This window comes from Paroedura picta, chromosome 2 (assembly GCF_049243985.1).
Source record: "Paroedura picta isolate Pp20150507F chromosome 2, Ppicta_v3.0, whole genome shotgun sequence".
Lineage (NCBI taxonomy): Eukaryota > Metazoa > Chordata > Lepidosauria > Squamata > Gekkonidae > Paroedura > Paroedura picta.
In genome coordinates, this window is record NC_135370.1 from 55,860,449 (window position 1) to 55,883,455 (window position 23,007).

Here is a 23,007-nt window from a genome sequence, read left to right on the forward strand (position 1 = left end):
GCAGATTTTTGCAAGGCACTTGCCAAGAAGCAGGTAAGAGGAAAGAGTGTGGGGAGTAGGATACAGGGGAAAGTCACCTCCTGCAAGGCCTTGCAAATTTTGTCATGCTATTCGGCCCAACAATTGCCACTGTGCTATTGGACAATTTTTCCTAGGGGCAAATGAAGGTAGGAGAGAAGGAAGCAAGAGAAGGGGTGACTATGGGTGCTTTGAAAGAAGAAAAAGTGGGAGTAGGGTTAAAATGAAATTCTCCCATATGTTCTTGTGGATCCCCTGCCTATATATAGGTAATAGCAAACATGCACTTAGCAAATGGTACCTTACTACCAGGTAAGTCTTGGGATTCTTACATCATTCTAGATGAGGCTTGGATGATGCTTCATAGCCTCAAAATGAGAATGAACTGCTTCTCATATTATTGTTTTGAGTCATGGACCTGCCTCTGCAAACAGCTGACATAGCGACCAATCATAACAAAGAAAGGATTTATACATGTTTACTTGAGATCTAGGTATACCATAGTTTATGTTACAAATTATGACAACGGGGTGATTTGTGAGTAAAATGCAACATGGAAGGATACCTGTGGAATGGCTCAGCTTATATTAATAAAGTTCTTAAGCAGAGTGGACAACACGATTACACCATGAAGAAGTGTCAGTTCCTGGACTGTACCAGAACCATCACACAGGCCATTCTGTATTGATCTCTAAATTCTCTCCCATCACGAGTGCTTGCTGTATGCCTCACAGCCACATTTTAAAAGCCACAGCAACCCACACAAGCCTCCTTAGTAACTCCATCTCACAAAATGTGAGAACCACATCCATTGTACCTTTACGATACCTGAAAATTGCTTCAATGGTTAGGATACAGCCTGTTCCAGTTACTTTCCCATTCCTAAAACAGCAAAACACTTGCTGCAAAGTGTTTCAGTTGAGCCTGCTGAAGTGTTGGATCTAAGTAAAATATGGTCTGTAGTACCTAAGAGACGGTGTGGTACGGTGGTTTGCGTGTCATACTTCAACCTGGGAGACTAAAGTTCCCATTCTGCTATGGAACTTGACTCTTTCAGAATAACCTGAAGGTGTTGTGAGGATGTGGGAGAGGAAACTATACTCCTTAGAAGACAGGCAGGGATTTAAGAATTGACCACAGCAAGCTCAGCAAAAGACAAAGTGCACAAAGCCCTTTTGTATAAGTAACAACTTTATTGTAACTTGATGTCCTGAAATGCAAAAATATTTTCAGCAACAAGGTACAAAAAGTATTTCACTGTTAACATCAGGCAGATATAAAAGGCTGGATGGTTTGATGCAAGTGTTTAACATGATAGGTAATATGAGTAACTTTGAACTAAGACCAGGTTTAAGTTCTTCCAATATTTAGATTCCATAACAGGACTCATCAATAAACCTTCATTTTGACATATCAAAAATCCAGGATTAATTAGGTTACAGAGTATGATTAACTAAAACCACAGCACACACGGACAAAAAATAATGGTTTGTTTCATGGAAGTCCATTTGCTGCAAGGAGAAAGCAAGCCAATCAATGCATTTTTGTTGTGGGATAAACCAACGAGCTAACAGTTTGTAGGATGTATTACAAAAATCCAATCATCTTTCCCAATAAAAGTTTATCTTGGGGTAAACTTCAATCATTTTAACAACTCATGCCCTATGATCTAAACAAAACATCTCCAGTTACCTAACTTTTCTACAGGAAGTTTACTACCACAAAAACCTAGCCTTGAGCTTGAGTGCATGCTCTCATTGTAAGGGGCCTTGAGGAGAAAATCAAGGAGCATGCAGACTATGTCTTATGTTACTCTCCCTGGAGGCAAAATGCCTTATTGCCATTCCATATTTAAATAACTAAGCCATCAAAAAACTTCTGTGTTAGCAGCTGCAGTTTAACATTCAGCCTATTCAACACAAGGAATGCCTGCAATGATTTTTTTTTTTTGGCGGAGAAAAAACGTAACAGAACTGCTCTCTAGCTTTCCTACAGTTTTCAAAATTTTGCATCCTATTCTCTTATATTTGGGAAAAGGCACTATGAACTCATACTTCAGCATGCGGTAAATGGACTGTCAAAGTCTGGATGCATGACCAAAGTTTCCTTCATTTGAAAACACCATCATGGAAGTAATTTAAGTGAAACCTCTTGCTATAGAAGTAATTTAAGTGAAACCTCGTGCTACTTTTGAGCTGCACACCAAATCTGATTTTTTGGAAAACAGTTTTTGTTTAAAACCCACACACCACACGCACACAACACATGCAGGGGGCTTCCTCTAGGGAAACATGGCTGATGGGTGTTGAAGGGACGGAATTGGCAAGCCAAACTTGGCACTTGGATACTTGTGCTAAACATTCCTGTTAAGGGGTCTATGCTTACCTTGTCAAGATTTTTTCAACCTAAAAATACTTAAAAAACAAAAACAAAAATCTGACTTTCTCCCATACTACTTTGAACTGACATTGTATTTTGAGGGAAATAGAGTAAATACAAGCTGCAGTAACTAAGAAAATTGTTCTTGACCGCTCTTGTGGAAGAGTAAGAACACTGTATGTGGTTTACTAATGAAAAGGAGTCAGATTAGTACACCCACTTAATACAATATTTGTTATACTTTTTTCATACACAGCCAACACACATATAACAAAACAGTAGATCAACTGTAAAGACTGATTGTGTAATGTATGGCATGAATTATTAATTTCAAAAAGTAGACATTTAGAGAAATGTAGATAATCTTACAGCACAGTGTTTGATATTTTTGGTACAAAATGTCACTATTAAGCTTTTAAAAACCTTTCAAAACACTTGATATTTTCCATCTGATTGCTGTATCCGGTAATATTTGATCACGCTGAAATGGACAATTATAATTTTAAATATTCAAGTCACTTTATGTATTTTAGCTGCAATTTTCAAGATGCAGAATTGGTCATTACAATTATTTAGTTCCACAGCGGCACGAGTCTCTCCATTATGGAGGGACAGGCATCCTCAGTATAAGAACACTTACAAGACCTTAATTTAGATAGAGAACACTCCCAATAAACGCCAAAAGCTACAATGCATCTTCAGATAGGATGCCCTTGTATCACTCTATACCTCAGTGAATGAAGTGTTGGCACTGAAAATCATCAGGAGCACACGCGAAATGGCCCTTGAACTATGCCTGAAGAAATTCAGCTCAAAGTTTTGGATCCAGCTCACCACAAATAATGAACTAAGTTACAATGTGTTTTAAGTTTTAGCACAGTGTTGGGGTTGGGGGGGGGGGAACCTTTAACCTGCCTCCAAATGTACCAGAACACATAATTCAAGAACACACAGAGCTTTCAGTGTTTCACTGCTGAAAATAGGAAGGGCACCCCTTTGGGAAAGGCAATAAAACTAACTGAGCAAATTGAATGGGCTATCTAAAATCTTCAGTTGTACCATTCCGAGAAATCTCCTTTTCATGAAGTTTACTGCAACTTTGACTGAGCTACAAATGTAATGACTGAAGAAGCATTTAGAACGTGCATCTTTGCAGGAAAAAAATCCCTCCCAATTGTAAACGAGCTAGCAAAAACACTGGAAGTGGTGGCATTAAAGCTAAAGTTCATATCATACAAAACTGGCCCATTACAAGCAGTTTACAGGCTGTTAGATCCTTTTTCACATTATGCAGAATTTCAATACCATCCACAATGCTAGTACAACAATAAATGCTAGAAAGAACAAGTCAGTGCTTACAAATACTGACATTTCAGACTTCTATTCTTCCTGCTAAGTGTGTGTGAAATTTCCACTAGTGTGAACAGGCTTGTGCATACACACACTAAGGGAATAAATAGAATGGATTCTAATGTGAACACTTGAGATAGTCACTTTGAATCAACATCTCCAAAATCATGCTTTCCTTGTTTGCAGTAACAAAACTAAATCCCATGTGGCTATGGGTATCTTAATGTATTTCAAAAGTTAGGCCACAATTACTGTACCATATTTATCAAAACCAAAATATATATGTACCACACAACATACAAAAGTTACACATTAAAAGTGCATACTGAGAATCCATAATTTGGCCCATTTCTGAAATTTACATTTGGTCATCCTTATGCATCCTTGGATCTTCCAACATATTCGGTTCGCATGTGTCATTTACTTGTTTTCCATATCAAAATGCTAACTTTCACTCTGGTTCGGTAAAACAGCAATGGATTCAAAAGAAAGCACAGGCCCAAAAGGTTTCTCTGTGTTTCTTTTAACAGATGATGGACACACTCACACAGTAAGCATTTACAAACTCTAGTAAAATACATTTCTGGGCCAAGACATTGCATATTTCCCTCACTCACCTGAACCAATGAAAAATAAATTATATTCAGAATAGTGTATTGCCACAGCATGCCTGATAGCACCTCCTGGGGCAACCCAAATACAGTACTTGGACTGGAGTGCTTGCTGCCCCCAATTCAAGTGCTTTTTTATGAGACTCTAGTTAAAAGCTTCCAGTTACCACAAGACCAAATGATACTCTGGGGAGGGGGGGGGATGGAGAAGAGGAAGATCCCTTTCAAGAATGGTCTTCAGTTATCAACATTACTGCATTATGGAGCTAGTGCAATCCTACATGGCCCAGTCAAAAAGACGAGGCACAATAAAAAAAAAAATGCATGAACTAGAGTAGTTGAATTTAAGGCCTTTCAGTGAACTGGAGAATTATCAGTCTAATTTAAAGCTGATTTTTAAACCATATATTATCCATTCTTAAAAGCTTTCAGGTTATGTTCTGTGGATAGGGACAACAAATTCTGGCTGATGATTTGAGAAGACTCCTCTGAACACGGAGTTCTCTAAAGTCCATGGAAGATTTCATGACTGTTTTAGTCGTTTGCGTGGAATACCGAACTGCGGACACTGTGCAGATGCTAGTGCTCGAAAGGCCTCAGCTACTAAGTGGGGGTGGGAGTGAATCATTGACTTCCAGCCTGCTGTTTCCATTATGTCTGTTGCTTGGCTGTAAATAAATAGATTTACAGGAATCAGGTTCATGCTTAAAAGACTTAAGTTGAGATGCTGCACAACTTTCTAGAAATTAAGCCCCACTGAATCTCCCAACATGTTCTTCACAGTAAATATGTATAGGATCAAATTATAAATAATACAAATCAATGATTATTTGTACACAGTAGGGCTAAAATGGCTTGTGCTTCAGTGTGAGCACCAGTGATGAGCATGAACCAGAAAAATCCAGTTCAGTTCCAAACCCAACCAAAAGCCCCAAAACAAACGAGCTGGTTTGTTTCTCCCCACTTAGAAGTGGGGTAAGCAAAACGGACTGCTAAAATGGATGTCAGGTGTTTAAAGCTAATAGTTTGGTTCATCTACCTGTCAGTTGATAGGTTTAAGCAGTAGGAAGTGAAATGGACCACTGAAATGGCTGACACTGCCCTGTTCAGCTGCTAGATTTAAATGGCCCAACCCAGGCCAAATTCATGGCATGATTTGGCTCATGAACTGGTTCATGGCCATCCCTAATGAACACTTCTGCAAAAGAAAACTATTTTCTTTCACAATGGTGACACAAACCCTTCAGCTATCTTTATTTTAGCTAATCATGACATCTCCATCCCCAGGATCTTGAAGATTCTGAAACATAATAATCCTTAGCCCTTTAAGTAACATGTATCATGCTTTTTGAAGACATATGATTAGTTTAGATAGTAACAATAACTAACTCCTGTCTTCTCCTTCCCCTGAAGTTCCATAGAAAGTATGCCCAGAATCTTGATCCTGTTCCAATACAATGATCCTATGATTTTCCTTTAGCTCCATGACAATCCTACTAGGAATCTCATGTTCTGAATTTCTAGAGACATCTGAGAAAAATCATTCTTAAAAGTCTCAGAAGCCAAAGTCTGACTTCAGATTTTTACTGAAATTAGCGGACACTGTAGCTTGGATAAGATGTAAAATCAGGTGATGAGGAATGAATTCATTATTCTAAAAGAATACGTAGGGTATTATGAGCTAAAACTACAATGCTGCCACCTGAAATATGAGCTTGTTTGCGTATTCCTCTGGACCAAGATCTGAACTATAGATAAAAGTTTGCTAAACCTCAATCTGAAGGAGTAACTTTCAGAGGATCACCAAATGAGGACACTTGGCTGCAAAGGAAAACATAGCTGCTAAATGATTGTATGTTGTATATATGTTTATTCTATTACAAACTTTGGGTGAAGACAAATGTAACTTATAGATGACTCAGAAATGACCATAGTACTTACTTGCTGTTCCAGTTTCTCCCATCTTTACAACCAAGTTGTCTAAGAACACTGCACCTGTAGCAAAAGAAATTACCCCGGACATAATTTGAACAATGTTACTAACATTTTAAGAAGGTTACTAGCAAATAAGGGATTTAAAAAATAAAGAAAAGCAAGTACATGCCTGTTAATGAAGTCTATTGCTTGTGCTTTCAACTGTTCAGCGCTGTGCAAATCAGCAAGGATAAGAATGTCTGCGACATTTTCTACTGAGAGGTTACTACACAGAGCTTCTTCACACATGACCTTCAGCCGTTCCAGTGCATACTAATAAAAGAAAACAAATTTTGCTCATTGTTCCATTTCCCCATCTATAAGATAACTTGATCTGAATGACTGTAATAATAAACTTTGACTTTGACATCTATAAGACTTACATAACTGTAGGGAACTGTGAAATACTAGGCCCTTAAAGAACAAACAAGAAGCTACTCAGAATGAAACAATGCATTTCAAATCTCAAATGTAATCCACTAACATAAACCAGCAACCACAATGCTTATGCCTGTTCCCCAATCCTCCCCAGACTCTTGCAACAGAAATATTTTGAGTTTGTCAAGAGGCCAGATCAGATTCATTGGATCCCAAGAAGTAACATCCGAAACTGTGTCTTAAAGAGCCTCCATTTACACTTTTCATAGCACATGCTGAAGTATGATGAGCTTAATTCATAATCAGTTATGGTTAAGCTGTAGAGCTCAAATTTAAGCCACAAATTTGGGTTCACTTGAACTGCATCTCAGTATCCTTGTGCTTGGTACAGTCTTGAAACAGGAAGTTGGAGGAAACAATCCACATGTATAAGGATTGCATATCTTCCCCATTTTCCCTTTGATGTAATAATCCTTTACAAATGTAGGGAAATATATTCTTGGGAGTTAGGGGCATACATCTGGGTAATCCAAGCAAAAAAAAAAATACCTGAAAATTATTTTATTGGCATTTTTTGACTAACCAAAATAGCTGAACCTTAAAAATCCTGAAAATATTCAGGATTTTTTTGAGAGCTACATAGCCGCAGTTAAAGTGTGTTTAAAGGCTTTTCAGTCCTCCTAAATGCCTTCAGGGTGAAGTCTCAGCTTGGAGAAGGCATTTAAGGCATCTATGAGCCCTTTAAATGCCTTTGAAGGTCACTTGTGCTGCTGCAGCTTGCAAAAGGCATTTGAAACATAAAGGGACCACATTCCTTTTAAAGTTTAAATGCCTTCTGACATGTATATACATTTTAAATGCCTTTTGCAAGTTGCAACCGTGTGAGTAACTTTCAAAGGCATTTAAAGGGCCCACAGTCCCTTTATATTATTATAATTACCTATAACATTTCTAGACCACCCTTCCAAGACTGGCTCAGGGTGGTCTACATATGCAAATTATCAATATTGATGACAATTAAAACAATAATAAAACTGATAATTAAAACAATAATAAAACAATTTAAAACCTATTAACAGCTTAGCAACATCTAATTATCAGCATTGATTATTGTCTTACTACCCAGCTTTATGGGGACTGAGTATACTTTAAATGTGGCTATCCAGTGCCCCCAAAATCCCAAATATATTCAGGATTCTTCAGATTTGGCCATTTTGGAAACAATGAAGGATGGGAGCACCTTCTTTGAGAGCCCATAGAACTAGACCCCGTGGTCCAATCTTTTTCAAATGGGAGGGCGGTTTGATGTGAGGCACCAGCAGCTATGCTGAAAATTTACCTCAACCCCCCAAGTCCCAGATTGATTCTCCATTGTAGCCTACAGGGACCATAGACTATCCCCATAGGCTATAATAGAGCAGAAAGACTTCAGCATTCCCAAATATTTACGGAATCTAAACACCATGCCAGTTTTGGGATTCAGGAATATCAAGAAACTCTGTGATCCTTGTGCCTACAGATCACTGAAGCCAAACCAATGTGATCAGCATTACACATGAAGAGTTCTTTCTGTATAGTTTCTCTGTACATTAACTTTCATAAATAGCCCAATCAACCCACAGTTTAGTACAGTAAGATGGCTATTCATCAAGCTCTCCATAAAGACATCCCAAACATTTCAAGAACATCAATTTACTTAATTGCAGAAGCAATTTCCATACAATTTCTAGATCTTCCCCTTTCTAACATTTTACTACTAATCATCCAGTTTGTTATTTGTGGATTTTGCTTGCGCTTTTCATAGTTATACGATATACACAAATATGCACTTTTAAAGGTTATTAAAATGATCTGTGAGAGTCAATTACTTACCTTGTCTGCTGCTGCCAACAAGTTGTCAGCCATTTTGTCAAGGTTTGGTGCTTTCCCTGTATAAATGAATCTCATCATTTCTTTAAAAACCTCAGGGTCTACATCATTTATTTCTACACGATTCTGTTATATAAAACAAAACATCTCATCATGTTTATGAATTAAAATATTATGGTCTTCCTATACTGCATAATTTATAACACTCAAGTCTCTAGGTTCAACAGTATTCTGGTATAAGGAGAGTGAGCACTATTAGGCTCCCGTCACAGCTATTTCTGTTTTTTTTTCCAAATCTGAGATCAATGCATGAATGCATTCAGAACCAGTTTATATGTTAAGAATTTGTTGAATCAAGAGCCCAATTGTTTCAGTCCATAAATGCCTCACACACATTTCCAACAGGCTTTTTGAGAAAGGTGAACCATAAAGATTACATTTAGAATAAGACAAGTTACTTTTAATTTTGTACATTTTAATACAAGTTTCTTCTCTCCACTTTTGATGCCTGAACACATTATGAGATTAAGCATGCTTTTCAGGCCTAAACTAGAGGAACTATATTTTCAGCCTCCCATCCAGCAAAGAATGGGAGACAATGATGGGAATCCTATAAACAAGTTCCAACTACACTTGACAGCGGAAGTATTCAGTGATAGAAACTTTCATTTCCACAGCATCAAAGATTCTCAGAGTGCATGTGTGAATGGAAGAGGAAGTGTGCTCTGCAGGAGGTGCTACCTAACATGTGCTAAACTTGCACATGGGACCCAAGCCACAGACTTAACTTCTATGAAACTAGCAGATTGATTTTTCTACAGGCCAGGAGCAGTAGCTATGGTAGCCTTATGGTTTTCTCTGTAAGGTTGTTGTAGCACATTTGCAGCATCTGCTTCATAAATAACTAGACCCCCACCCCACCCCAGTGTGCTGCTAGGTGCATAAGCACCTACACTAGGCTGATTGAATGCTAAAAATGTTAGTCAACAAAATAAGTTTTAAATAGATAATGGTATAGGAAGTACACTTCCTATATTTTGAAATTACTCACATGGTGCCATTGTAAAGAGTCATTCCCTCCTATAAGCCACAGGGAAAGGGAATGCTCTTCTAAGATGAACACCTTCTATCCATCATTTTTGTAAGTACATGTATTAAAAAATTACATAAAATTTACTACTTGATTAAACTGGGCAACTTTCATGCCAAGAATTTCAGTTAATAGAGCCAAACACTGCAACCCTATTGTAAATCAAGACTTAACATGCTTCTAGAAAAAAATTCCCTTAATTTATTAAGTCAAGGAATAAAATTCACTCACTTTTTTGCTTTCCTCCATTTCATGTTCAAACATTGCATTAAAAACTGGTGAGCGAGCTGTAGCAAGAAACATATGTATTAATACATGCCGAGATGGTACATGTTTCATTAAAATTAGGATATAAAAAGTAGAAAGTACCTGAAAGAACAGATTTATGAGCTTTGAATTCTTGCCCTGCTACATAAAAACTGCAATCTGTAAATCTTGTTGTCTCCCAGAGATTTCCTAGATCTTCAGCGAGTCGGCATTCTGGTACCTTTAACATATTCGTATTGGACTGTCCTGATATATTCACCGAATCCTGTACCACACTTACCTAACAGAAAATAGTGGAGTAACAGTCAAAGTGCTAAAAATCCTGATGCAATAGCTTCCATCACTCAATTCAATTCAAATAGTTCCACCATTCAATTCAAATAATGCCTATACTACGATTATGCAAGACCAAAGGGAAGTAATCACAAAACAGTTCACCCCACAAGCTCTGGCTTGCCCATTTGTCTGACAAGTCTACAGTATCTACTATAGCATGTTAATATTGGACAAAAGATTAGCAAACATCTTTGAAAGCAACATAGTAATATGCAATACACATATACTCTCAGGGGCTCATCCTCTAGCTGAGCTAATATAAGAAAGCAGGAAACTTGAGCTTAGCAGCAAATCAAGAAAGATAAGCTTGGTACAAGCAGCTTAGGACACAACATTCAATAATTCTTTTATAGCTAACCCACAAGTTCAGCTAACAAATGGTTTTATGTTGTTTTTAAGGTTACCACAACACAAAATACAATATAAGTGGACCAAAGTTCAGAAGGAAGTGGTTTTGGCTATGTCAAAGTACAAGAGTAGCAGCATTACTTTCATCTGAGGTGTTCAACCAAAAAGTGGCCTCTATTCTGGAGGCCACATTATCATGACTCCATAACTTTTCATAAATAGGGAATGTTTCAAGATTCAAAGCTAGTGGCTCAGACCCACTATTAACTGAGCTGATCTGACAGGAATATTTTTTGCAAAAACTGATTCTGTCCATTTGAACTAGGAACAAAATGCATTGCATTTTACTCCCCATCGCTCAACCCCTATCCTAATTAATATTTGCTTCCAAAACAAGTTTGGCCAGGAGCATAAACAATTTGAATTGGGAATATTTTATAAAAAGTCTAAGGATCTTTTCAGACCCAGATATGTGTTACATCCACTTATCAACTGAATAATTGCATTCATAACGAATTCATCACATACCTAATTTAGCTTGTCTGTCTAACTAAAATAAGATACAATATATTTGCACCACTTAGTCTCAAGGGCCACATTTAAATTATTCTTCCTACACAGCATAATGACACATAATTAAGTTGTAATATTGCCAAGAATTTTTTGTACACATTTCTGGTAAATACAAAGATCAAAGCAAACTTGTTAGCTGTGAATCTATCATCCCCCTAAGCCCCTAATCAGTCCACAGCAGACAGTGATAACCTGCCAATGTATATTTAACACTCACTGTACTGGGATCATAACCTTCTTCACTGGATTCAGTTTTTAAGTAACATAAGTAGCCTTACTGGATTTCACTAAGGCAATTTAGGTTACTGACATAATACAGAGCTATTTGCATTTTATTTCTCAAGTACTTCCCCCCAAGACTAACAATATATTCCACCAGAGAATCAACATTCATCAAGTTTTTCAATTATTCTGAGTAATGTGCACTTGCTCAAATCCTCCTGAGTAGTAAGATTTGTCTCAATTTTGTTAGGCTCTGTTGATAGGCCCAAGGTTGAAGAGTGACGTAATTTACTTCTAAATATCTAATGTTGTCAAGAGATGGTTGCTGCAGAAACGTTATCAGTTTGTGGAAAGCCAAAGGTCTACATTATTGAGATTCAATTAACATCAACATGTACTATTCAGAACTGTGTTAGGGAACCAGGGAAGGAAAAGTTCATTGTCTCCATTGCCACTGGTGAATTTCAAACTGTATATGAATAGTAAACAGTTTCCTTCAGTCTGCATCTTCTTTCTGCGTGACTTCTCTAGACACAAACTGCCTTGGAAGGGGACAAATGCCAGTATCAAAAGCACATCAGCAAAAAAAACCTCAGATTACTAATCCATCCTTAAAGATCTGTCATCTAATACTTTGAACCATCAACAGTACCATGTCATCTTCAAAATGGAACTAATTTGAAACTGGAAATCCACACAGAAAGGACTGAACTCTGGCAAAAAGTTAGAAAACATGCAGGGGAGAACTGCCGAAGTACTGGTTTTGTATAAGCTCACATTTCTATTTGGAATTTACCTCAGCAGGATTGATCAATTTTTTTAGGGCTATTCTAAACTAAAGAGCCTCTTGTGGCGCAGAGTGGTAAGGCAGCAGACACGCAGTCTGAAAACTCTGCCCATGAGGTTGGGAGTTCAATCCCAGCAGCCAGCTCAAGGATGACTCAGCCTTCCATCCTTCCGAGGTCGGTAAAATGAGTACCCAGCTTGCTGGGGGGTAAACGGTAATGACTGGGGAAGGCACTGGCAAACCACCCCGTATTGAGTCTGCCATGAAAACGCTAGAGGGCATCACCCCAAGGGTCAGACATGACCCAGTGCTTGCACAGGGGATACCTTTACCTTTATTCTAAACTAGCGCTGGAACTTGAATGCCAGTAATCTATGGGTGGACAAATTATACAGGTGACAGATCACGTCTTTGCATTTATTAGGTCCCGAAGTGAATCCTTTCTTTATCCATGATGTTGAAGAACTCTGAACAGTCAAGCACTGGGCTTGATAAGCAACCAGCAGCAATCCAATACAGCTCCTTAGATATTTACAAAATTACCCAGAAATGAGACAAGGGCTTATAATTTCTTGATGTGGAATCAGGTTAACTATACCTCAAAACGGTTCTAGCTTTATCACATGAAATAACTAGGCAGGTATTCACAATTATTCAATCTGATGACTAAGCGTTAAAGCTACTTTGTTTGGCAGTAAGAGGAAATCCCAATAACAGAAATAAATCTTAGGGTAGGACTGTATCAAGAAGTGGACCTCAAGAATTACCCAAGCACTAGTAGAATGTAACTGATATCCTCTGAAAGAAAGAAACATCCAGGTAAATGTCAGGGCACTTGAAATTCATATAACGTTACTCAAGTTCAAAAAAGTGTCGCTTTCTTCCAATCTTCCCCATTGAACTATTCAATGAAACCACAGAAAGTCTTCAGCTCTGGTTCACTTCTTCCTAAGCCTCTTTAAGAACAATATACAAGACTTAAACACATTAAGGTCGCACATTAAGTTCTTAAAAAAAAAACAATTGTCAGGGTGTTTCTTCAACACAAGGAGAATAAATGTAACATTTAACACATACCCTTTCTCATTCATAACCATGGAAACCAATATTCTGTTTAAAAAAGTACTGTTGATTACCTACCTCACAAAATAATGTAAGCTTATCATCTGGTAAAAGACCATTTGCTTCATCGAGTAAAAAATCTCTCCGAATGAATTTTTTAAAACCCCAATCCTTGCCTTGAACAAATCGATATGCTCTTTGGCTTTCTAGTAGCAAATGAACAAAAAAGAAGAAGCACATTCAGTTAAACAGTCTTCCTTTTAAAATCTAAGTAAAATCAAAGCTCGCTTAAGTCAATGTATTTCTATAAAAGATGTGTGCCTCTAAGTATAATTTGCTTCAAGACATAACTAACGTGATTCACTGCAATATTAAATTGTCTCAGTGAATATAATGTGTATTGGTAATTTGGTTTGATCAAGGCTGTATGAGAAAATATCACAACAATATTGAGGCAAGTAGTATTTTTAAAAATCAAAGCTGGAAAAATGTGCCTAGTATACTGCCGTTCAGTGAATGGCCAGGATCCCAAAATAGTATGCATTACTTGTAAAGGGGATCTGAAGCCCCTCTCTTCTGACTGCAGATTCCGTTGCCAAAGCAGCTACTCCAGAAGTTTGGGAAACCTCCAGAGGGAAGCTTTTGAGTCAACATGACCTGAAGTCATAAAAGGGGTGTGTGAAGAAGCCTTGGAGTACAAGCCCATGGGGCTAAGTCACTTAGTGCAAGCCCAAGGGGCTAAGTTTCTTATTCTGGACACCATCACCATTCTCTATATTCTTAACAGTTAAGAGTAACATTACACAGAAAAAAAGGTGTTCTTTTTTCCTAATGAAATGTTACTGCAGCTTGGAATATTTGATGATGATGATGATGATGATAATAAGTGTAAATAAAGTCCAAACACTGAATTCCCCCAGATAATGAGTTGGATTTGACACAGCATTTCAGGCAGTTGAGGGGGATGTTTGGATCCAGCACAGCATTTCCATGAACACAATTCAATTATTTTTATTTTGTAACTAGCTCCTTAGATACATTTTAGACAGCGTTTTAGTGTATGGGATGCTTTACAATCCTTACCATGCATTCCTATGAAGAGTCAGTCCCGTCTAAGCTCATTTCAAGAACCTTAGACTTGAATTACTCTGCAGAGGATTGCACCTCTGCATTAATAAGACATGTTGCTTTTCAGTAACTGATTGTTGCTGAGCTTCAGTTTCTGTACCATAAGTAATGTAATCATTTCTCAACTCTCATCAGTGAGTATACACCAAATGGAATTTGAACCCAGGCCCATTAATCGAACCACACCTACAGCAATTTCACTCATTAAAAGCAGAAATTAGTATTTGTTACCACATGTCCATAAGGCAGAGAACTAAATATGCCTAATTGAAAAACATAACTGAACACAGAAATTAAATATTATCATATGCATGAAAATATGCTGATCTGGATTCTAGGGAGCATGTACATAATTATGTGTCTCTCCCCTCCTGCTTACTCCAGAAGCTCTCACATTTAATAAACTTAAATTTGTGGATTTACTATTATGCAAATAATGTTGAAAAATGTGCACATATGATAGGAAAAATTCAGTGAGAATACCAAAAATAACATGAAAACCAGATCAGAATTACTTTTGGGGCTTGCAATGGCAAAAATGAAAAATTATTCATGATTAAATATCTGCTCAAATCAGATATGTTGAGCAAGAATAATGCCAGGGTCCACCACTTTATTAAACCAGTTAAATCCTTATATGGTAAAAAGGCTGGCTTAGGAGGGATACAAGAAACGGGGGGGGGGGGCAGAGTCAAATCACAAAACTTTGAGGGGTTCCATAAAATGTTTTGTGGTTTCCAAAAAGGCATGGGAAGTTCATTTATTAAGCACACTTTAACTTGCCCTTCCTCCAAGAATTTCTGAATAGCATATATAGTTTTCTCCTCCTTCATTTTAGCCTCCCAACCACTGGTGTGTGTGTGTGTGTGACTGGGCCAAAGGAACATGGCAAGCAAGGATTTTCAAATGCATCTTTCCTGTTTCTAGTCCAACTCTGTAATCATTACACCATACTGAATTTCTGATGCAAAGCCTCACTCACCTTAAACTGTTGCCAAATGTGTGCAGGAGGGGGGATACTTTTCATTGAGGAAATTGTCCTAGAGAATAAAGGGTTAAACACACCTCTCCCCTACTTCTTCACTTTTCAAAGTTCATTAATTTAAAAAGCTAGAAATTCTAGCCAAAAATCAGTGCACAGCTATTTAATTTGGTTTTATGTATAAAACTTGAACACAGAACTAGTCGATGCTTATTGCCTTTTTCAAAAGGTCTGATTTGTCATTTATGAAGGGGGGATTGCTTTGGAAGCAGTAAATACATGCTGTTTAAATGATCAGCTAGCCTGAAGCCATCATCTCTATATTTATTTTTCAAACTGAAAGTTATCTCAGTCTTGGAAAATATGGAAATGTACTTACCCATTGCTTTTGTTTCTTCTCTTTTTGCATTTAAGAGAGAAAATTTAAATTTTGCTCTCACTTCACTTTTTGGACAGCTAACCAGAAGTAAATACAATGAAAGGTAATCTTTGCTTTCATCATCTAATCCTTTTGGGTTTACTCTCAGGCACCTATGATGAATGTAAGAATCACCAATTATACACAGTTGATGATCTTTAAAGCTCTAATTTACCAGAGATATATATTCACAAAACTTCTAGTCTGATGTTCTTGTAGACATAGAGCAAACTCAAGGATCTATCTTTTTGGTGGGCAAGGAGAGGAGAGAAGACCACCCTACAAGTTTCTAACCTTTGTGTTTCCAGCATGCATCAAGGTTTCCACAAAAAACCTTCAAATCTCCAGTGCTTGTGGAGAGATTAATAGTGCAGTCTTAGTAAGTGCTCCTCTTAAATCCATTGAAGTTCAATAGGCTTACAAAAGCAAAACTCTGCTTTGGACTGCATTATCAATGTCTTTCTCCTTTCACATTGTCATCATATTCCTTCTGCCTAGTTACATATAACTTTTAAATTGCCATCATGGCTTGGTAACAGTTAAATATTCCAGAAACTCAAGTGCTAATGAATGCAATCTCAGCACTTTTCATGTTTCAGTGCAAAACTTAAGTATATGCTATATCTTTGGTCATAAAAATACATCTGTGCTGCATAAAATCTTCATTTCTTCCATCTTCATACCCAAGTGCATTTTGCTTTAATAAACTGAGATATAAAAACACTTATCATTAACTGGTATAAAGAGATCAGTTTTAAAATGCTTCAGGAAAAAAGTGGCATAATAAGACTTAGTCACTTAATTTTTTATTACCCACATACAAAAAACAGCACATCATATGTCTTGGCAACTACCTCTTATGTAATGCAGTATTCGATTAGTATAATCTGCTAAAAGCCACCATGCAAATTCATCAAGTAAACTCACGAAGGATATGCAAGGAGTGTTCATTTCACTGACCTCTCACTGGCTTTGGAACCTTCTTTTTCATATATAAGTGACAGATTTATCAAAGGAATGCTAAAGATTCAGGTAGGTTTTGAAAGCCAGGGGTAAAATGAGTGGATGTTTTAGCAACAGTTTACTAATACTTATAAGGAACCTCTTAAGCATGTGGAAGAAATTTAATCATCCAGGATTGAGCAGGGGAAAGGCTTTTCAACTCTATGATTCTACAAGCTACAGTGCTCATTTAGAACTCTTCAAGGACTTGTTGAGACCAAACAGAACTTTTTTAAAAATTTTACTCCATTCATATCCTATCTTTTCCCCAAGGAACTCGCATATAAGCCGAGCCGCATATAAACTGAGGCATCTAATTTTACTACAAAATCTGGGCAAATGTATTGACTCTCATATAAGCCAAGGGTGGAAAATGCAGCAGTTATTGGTAAATTTACATTAATTGAGGCACCAGTAGGTTAAATGTTTTTGAATACTTATTTCAAAGAAAAAACAGTAAACTAGCTCTGTAAGTGCAAAAGAGGGCCAGCAAACCAGAGCAGAACAACAGTACCCAAAGTTGGCAACCTATTACAACAAGTACAACAGCCATCAAACTGGGAGATTGAACTATCAACGTTTAAAAGAAACACAACCCCAAGAAGAAAAGGCAAACAATGCAGCCCCTCAGAAAAAAAGAAGAAATAAACTTTAGGAGAAACAGTAAATCCCAAAGCACCCCCAAAACCCACCCCACCCCACCCACAGAAACCAAAAGAAGTTTGGAAGAAGTGAAGGCGAAAGGGAAGAAAAAGTCCCTCAGTCAAACCCTTGCTGTACTACAAGCAGCCATAGCAAGCAAGCTTCAGCTTGCAGGAGGCTTGCAGAAGCAATGTAATGATTGGCTGGCTGGGAGCAGGCTGTTATTTCAATTACCATATATACCCGCATATAAGCTGAGGAGCACTTTTTCAGTGTGAATACTGTGCTGAAAAACTCAGCTTATACACGAGTATATACGGTAAGTATGTCAAACATAGAGTAGTATTATTAACTGTGTTATCACATTTAAACTACCACCCCACCCCCAGTTTCCAGCAAAAGGAAACTTGATACAACTGTAACTTTTGTGATTCTACAGATTCAGCTGGGTAGCCATATTGGTCTGAAGCAGGAGAACAAAGTTTGAGTCCAGTGGCACCTTTAAGACCAGCGTTTTATGCAAGGTATAAGCTTTTTTGTGCAAACACACTTCTTCAGAAACTTCTTATATAAAGCTGCAAGAACAGCAATGGCAGTCAAACCAATCCATGCCTGTAAAACTTTGTTACAAAAAGGCAGAGGCAAGAACCAGGGATTTTCCTGTATGTACCTTGCAAGGTAGGCTACAATAAAACACTCCCAATGCCAAATGGGGATTTTAAACTCTGAATACCATAGAGACATTCTGCAATAAACTTTACTTGCCTCATTATTTTTTATATATATATATATATAATTATCTTAACACCACAGACTTAAAGAACAAATTAAAAGTCCCTTTTAAATTAATACAACCTTACCATTTCATTTTGTCATTTGGCCCTGATGAAAAGGTAGAGCTCTTTAAAACTTCACCCATTTCTTCTCTACAGAAGCTGAAGTTATTAATGGTCCACATATAAGAAAATTTTACAACTTTAACCTGAATAAGAGATACAGACAATCATGTCAATATAAATTAACTTTACTCCAACCTAACGTTCAACTAGTGACTGACAAATCCTAAGTAAATTCAGTTATACAGTTTACACTGTGTAAGAAGAAATATAAAGGAGATACTGAAATTTATGTTGGAGGAAAATTCTAAAAACAAACAAACAAACCAAGGTTTATGTATACCAGCATGTCTTTCAGGAGATCCTAGTTTAAAAAACCAGGAAATCTATATTCCAAAAATAAAGATATCACAAACAGTAATAGATTTTTATTGATCTCCCAGTGTTAATTTAAATCATAATGGGAAAGGAGTGTCCCTCGAACTCTGAAAATTGAGTTCTGAGAGTTTAAAGGGTCTGAATGTTTTTAATAGGGATGGGGAACTTGAACGAATCTTGATTAAGACATTTGGAACCTCCCCCCCCCGATCCATTTTACATAATGCCTTGTAACACAGACGTAGTTGCACTTCAGAGCAGTGGTTCATTCTGTCCTGTACTAAAGGATTATGCCTGCACATATATCTAAACATGCCTTGGAAAATCCACGAACCCCTAACTCTGGACTCAAGTCAGAATCTCACTAAGAACTTGAAAGCCGAAAGGCTGCAGTGAAGGAAAAAGGAAAGATTTCCAGCTGTAAAGAGGCCTATGTGTCAAAAAGGTAATTTACAAAGTTTTAGTTAAAACTGGACAGAACCAAATACTGAAAAATTCTCTGCTAAGTATATGGATACAAGGGAAAAATAAATTTTATTTCAGTTCAGTAATTTTATTAGCATAAATTATAAAGTACAACTTCAGCATTACAAAAGGAGACATTCCCCATCAGAGGATTTTAACTTATGCTCCTATGAAAACAAAGTGAACATGCCTGGGGTTTTCCATTTATTTCTCCTAATATCTCTAGAAGTGATATTTAACTTCATGCTGGAATTTGTCCAAAAATTGTTATAATGAGTTAAGCTTATCAAGTAAAAGGTCCCGTTTGGAAAAGAGAGCTAGTACAGTTTCCCCTGTGTTGATGCAATGCTCTTCAATTAAGTCTTGTTATTATTGTTATTAGGTGCGAAGTCGTGTCCGACCAATAGCGAACCCATGGACAATGACCCTTCAGGCCTTCCTGTCCTCTACCATTCTCCAGAGTCCATTTAGGTTTGCACCGACTGCTTCAGTGACTCCATCCAGCCACCTCATTCTCTGTCGTCCCCTTCTTCTTTTGCCCTCAATCGCTCCCACCATTAGGCTCTTCTCCAGGGAGTCCTTCCTTCTCATGAGGTGGCCAAAGTATTTACAGTATTTGCTGGCGTATAAGACTACTTCCCCCCCTGAAAAACATGCCTCCAAGTGGGGGGGGGGGTCATCCTATACGCCGGGTGCACTTCAGTTGGGACAGACATAGCTGCCCATAGTTGCCCATAGTACTGTAATGTAATGTAACAAACTCTATATTTTGAGTGGAAATGTTGGGGGGTCGTCTTATATGCCCAATCGTCTTATACGCTGGCAAATATGGTAAGTTTCATCTTCAGGAACTGGCTTTCTAAGGAGCAATCAGGGCTTATCTCCTCTAGGACTGACCTTCGCCCTACTATGGGCAGTGAGAGAAGGGGGGGGGAAGACACTCGATGAAGAGAGACATGAGCTATATATAAGAAGTCAAAATGCATCCTCCCTGCTAAGAAGAACATTATGTGTTAAATTACCTAGTGTAGCGATCCCCAACCTGTGGGCTGCGGACCACATGTGGTCCGTCGACTAATTGGAGGTGGGCCGCGAAGGATGCTTTCTTCCCCCCCCCGTCCCTTTATTCATCCCCCCGGCCCTTTACAACACACTTCGGTTGTCATTGTCTCCCATCACTCCCAGATGGGACTATCTTGTTGCAGAGAAACAAGCTCAGGGTTCCCATTGATTTGTCATTGTCATGAGTTAAAATTTCCATGAAAATAAAATGTTCCTTATGTTCATTGTTGTGGCATGTCTGTATCTTATTTTGAAGGGATGTTTAAACATTACCATAGCGACCAGAGTCAGAGAGCATTAGGGCAGTGGTTGAGAGTAGAGGAGTAAACTACCCCCCTCCCACCGGGCCTCAGTAAAATTGTCAAGCGTTGAGTGGTCCCTGGTGATAAAAAGGTTGGGGACCACTGACCTAGTAGACTATTTTGAACTTGACAGCTAGTGGAAGAACGTAGTTTGCAGATAAGGAAAAGTAAATGTTTACCCTTTCTTATCATGTTCAACTTATTTCACAGAAGATTCCTAGGTATAAAATTGAAAGCATCCTTAGATCAAGGAAAACAGAGAATAAATTGTCTCCACTGTATTTCTCTACCAAATGGGAATGGGCAACCCAATTATCCGGGGTAAATTTAGCTGGGCCAAATGATTTTGATCAGACATCCAGGCAGTAAACTTACTCAGCAAGTGCCTTGCACAGAGTTTGCCCATGACTGAAAGTAGGCTAATAGAGTGGTAGTTCCCTGGCAATTTAGGATCACCTTTTTAAAATAAAAAAACCTGTACTAGTACAGAATTAATACACTGATCAGGCAAGATTCTAGTTTTATGTATTGGAGTGAAAACAATAGCCAGAGGATGGGTCAACCATTCTAGGTGATTTTTTAATAATTCAGGAGGTAGCCTTTTCAATGGTCAATTGATTAATTAAACATTTAATTTACCGGTGATGTTGAAGAGTGAGGTCAAATGGTATTGGACCGACTGCTCTTACCTAGTGTGGAGTTTAATTTTATTCCTTTTACCTTTTGCTTTGTCTTGGCTTTTGCAAAGAGTAAATAATGAGAAGCTTTTTAGTCTGCACTGTCAAATTTTAACCTTTAAAAAATCTTCAAGTCATCTTATCTGACAGTTTGCTCCTGGTAGCAGCATGGAAAATATTTCTTCATTTTATATACTGCTTGTCCAAGAATGCCAAAAGTGTTCTAGCACAAAAGTCATTTAATTGGAATTAAAAATAATGGGGAGGAAAAAGAAGTGTGCAAGAAGTATTTCCAAGCATGGGTCCTTCAAACCTTACAAAGCAGCCTCACACAAACAACACCCAGTAAGTATATCTTCTGCTTCTCCTCTTCCATCCACGCACAATATTTCTGAAATTTCTGAAGCTTTGGGAGGTGAACCTGGAACTTTAAGGTGTATTACTGACTGCTTATTAGGCAATCTTGACTCATTTAAGAGTACTGATTCCTCAATTCACCAGCAAGTTCCTTTAACCCCAATTGAAAGCTTAGAAGGGTGTTTCCCAGAGAGATGAAGGTCAAACGTTGACTTGAAAAATTATTATTTGAAACTTATTGGGAACTATTGCCTCCTTATAGAAGAAACTGTGGTAGCTATTTTAAACAAATTCTATCTAGCAACATAAGACTCCTTAAAATTAGACGTTAATTTTTTTCTCCAGGAGCCCTCTTTTTGCTCTTCCATCTCAGTGGAATGTGCACTATGCTCGAAGTTGAAAGAATCCTCGCCTGTGACACCCACTCCCTTAATTCTGGGAAGAAAAAATCACTTTGAGTCTCATAGGAATGAAGCTGGGAAACTCAGAGCAGCTGAATCAGCTCACCGTTTACTCAGCAACCAAAAAGTGCTTCATGGTGCATTGAATCATTGAAACAGAAGTCTAATATCAAAATTCACCTCTCACTGAGTCAGTTACCCAGAACATAATTTCATTGTATTGATCTTATCAGTGAATACCCTTCATATTTTAAATCTGGCTTGAGAATAATGTTAATATTTGAAAACTCAACCATCCCTTTGATGCTACTTAAAATGTAACTTTTTTTGCTTCCTTTGAAATTTTTCCCTCCAGAGTTTTTGTGAAATTTTCTAAACATTTGCTCCCTAATCTTTGTTCCCTTACTTGTGATCCTGTGATCTCATCAGATGCAAGCTATTTACTAAATTCTGACCCAGTTCCCCTTTTGGCTGACAATACTTTGGTGGTCCTGAAGGCCATCTCTAGCAAAGTCTGCTGAAAGGACAATCAGTCTGCTGAATGGAGGCAAGCCCTTGCAAATCCACATCCCAAAATGAGCAGAGGAATTTTTTCTCCATCGTGGATACGTTTTGCATAAATTGCACTTAACTGCAGGCTCCTTTAAATATTTTCTTCCAAATTAGATGACAAAGGCAAAATGGGAAACCCTAAGTAATGTAAATGTCAATCCTATTTTGGATTGAGGGGATGGCTTAGCCAGGCTATGAAAAGCTTCTTGTCTGACAAGGCCAAAAGATGTGACCCTGACAAGCACCTGATTCAGCTCAGTAGAGAACACATGGACCATTTAATAAAAGATCATACAATAATGCTTGAAGTTGAAGCTGTTCAAGGGCATGTCCTGATGAAACTGATGAAGGAATGCTTGAAACATAGCTAAAGTTGGCCCGATCTCTGCTAAAGCCAAACCGATGAGTATTTCTGACGCCACCAAATCGTCTACTTATATATTTTCTGATAATAGCTTTAAATTCCATGTTAAAACTAATGGTGGGGAAGAAAGATTAAACAACACACACAATTCTGTAGTCTCAGTATATTCCAGACACG

At 37.8% G+C, this 23,007-nt stretch overlaps 1 protein-coding gene across 1 annotated transcript in view; it reads right to left on the reverse strand.

Moving 5' to 3' along the window:
* Positions 1–1,191: 1,191 nt before the first annotated feature.
* The window catches only part of SPOPL (speckle type BTB/POZ protein like), a 37,821-nt gene continuing 16,005 nt past the window's right edge, over positions 1,192–23,007 (reverse strand). Inside the window, exons 3-11 of the mRNA XM_077320184.1 lie at positions 18,297–18,418; positions 15,754–15,905; positions 13,343–13,470; positions 10,039–10,216; positions 9,901–9,956; positions 8,583–8,705; positions 6,463–6,605; positions 6,300–6,353; positions 1,192–5,026 (exon numbers count right to left, since the gene is read on the reverse strand). Coding sequence (XP_077176299.1) covers positions 4,882–5,026; positions 6,300–6,353; positions 6,463–6,605; positions 8,583–8,705; positions 9,901–9,956; positions 10,039–10,216; positions 13,343–13,470; positions 15,754–15,905; positions 18,297–18,418 — 1,101 coding nt within the window. The 3' untranslated portion in view covers positions 1,192–4,881. The remainder of the gene's footprint in view (positions 5,027–6,299; positions 6,354–6,462; positions 6,606–8,582; positions 8,706–9,900; positions 9,957–10,038; positions 10,217–13,342; positions 13,471–15,753; positions 15,906–18,296; positions 18,419–23,007) is intronic.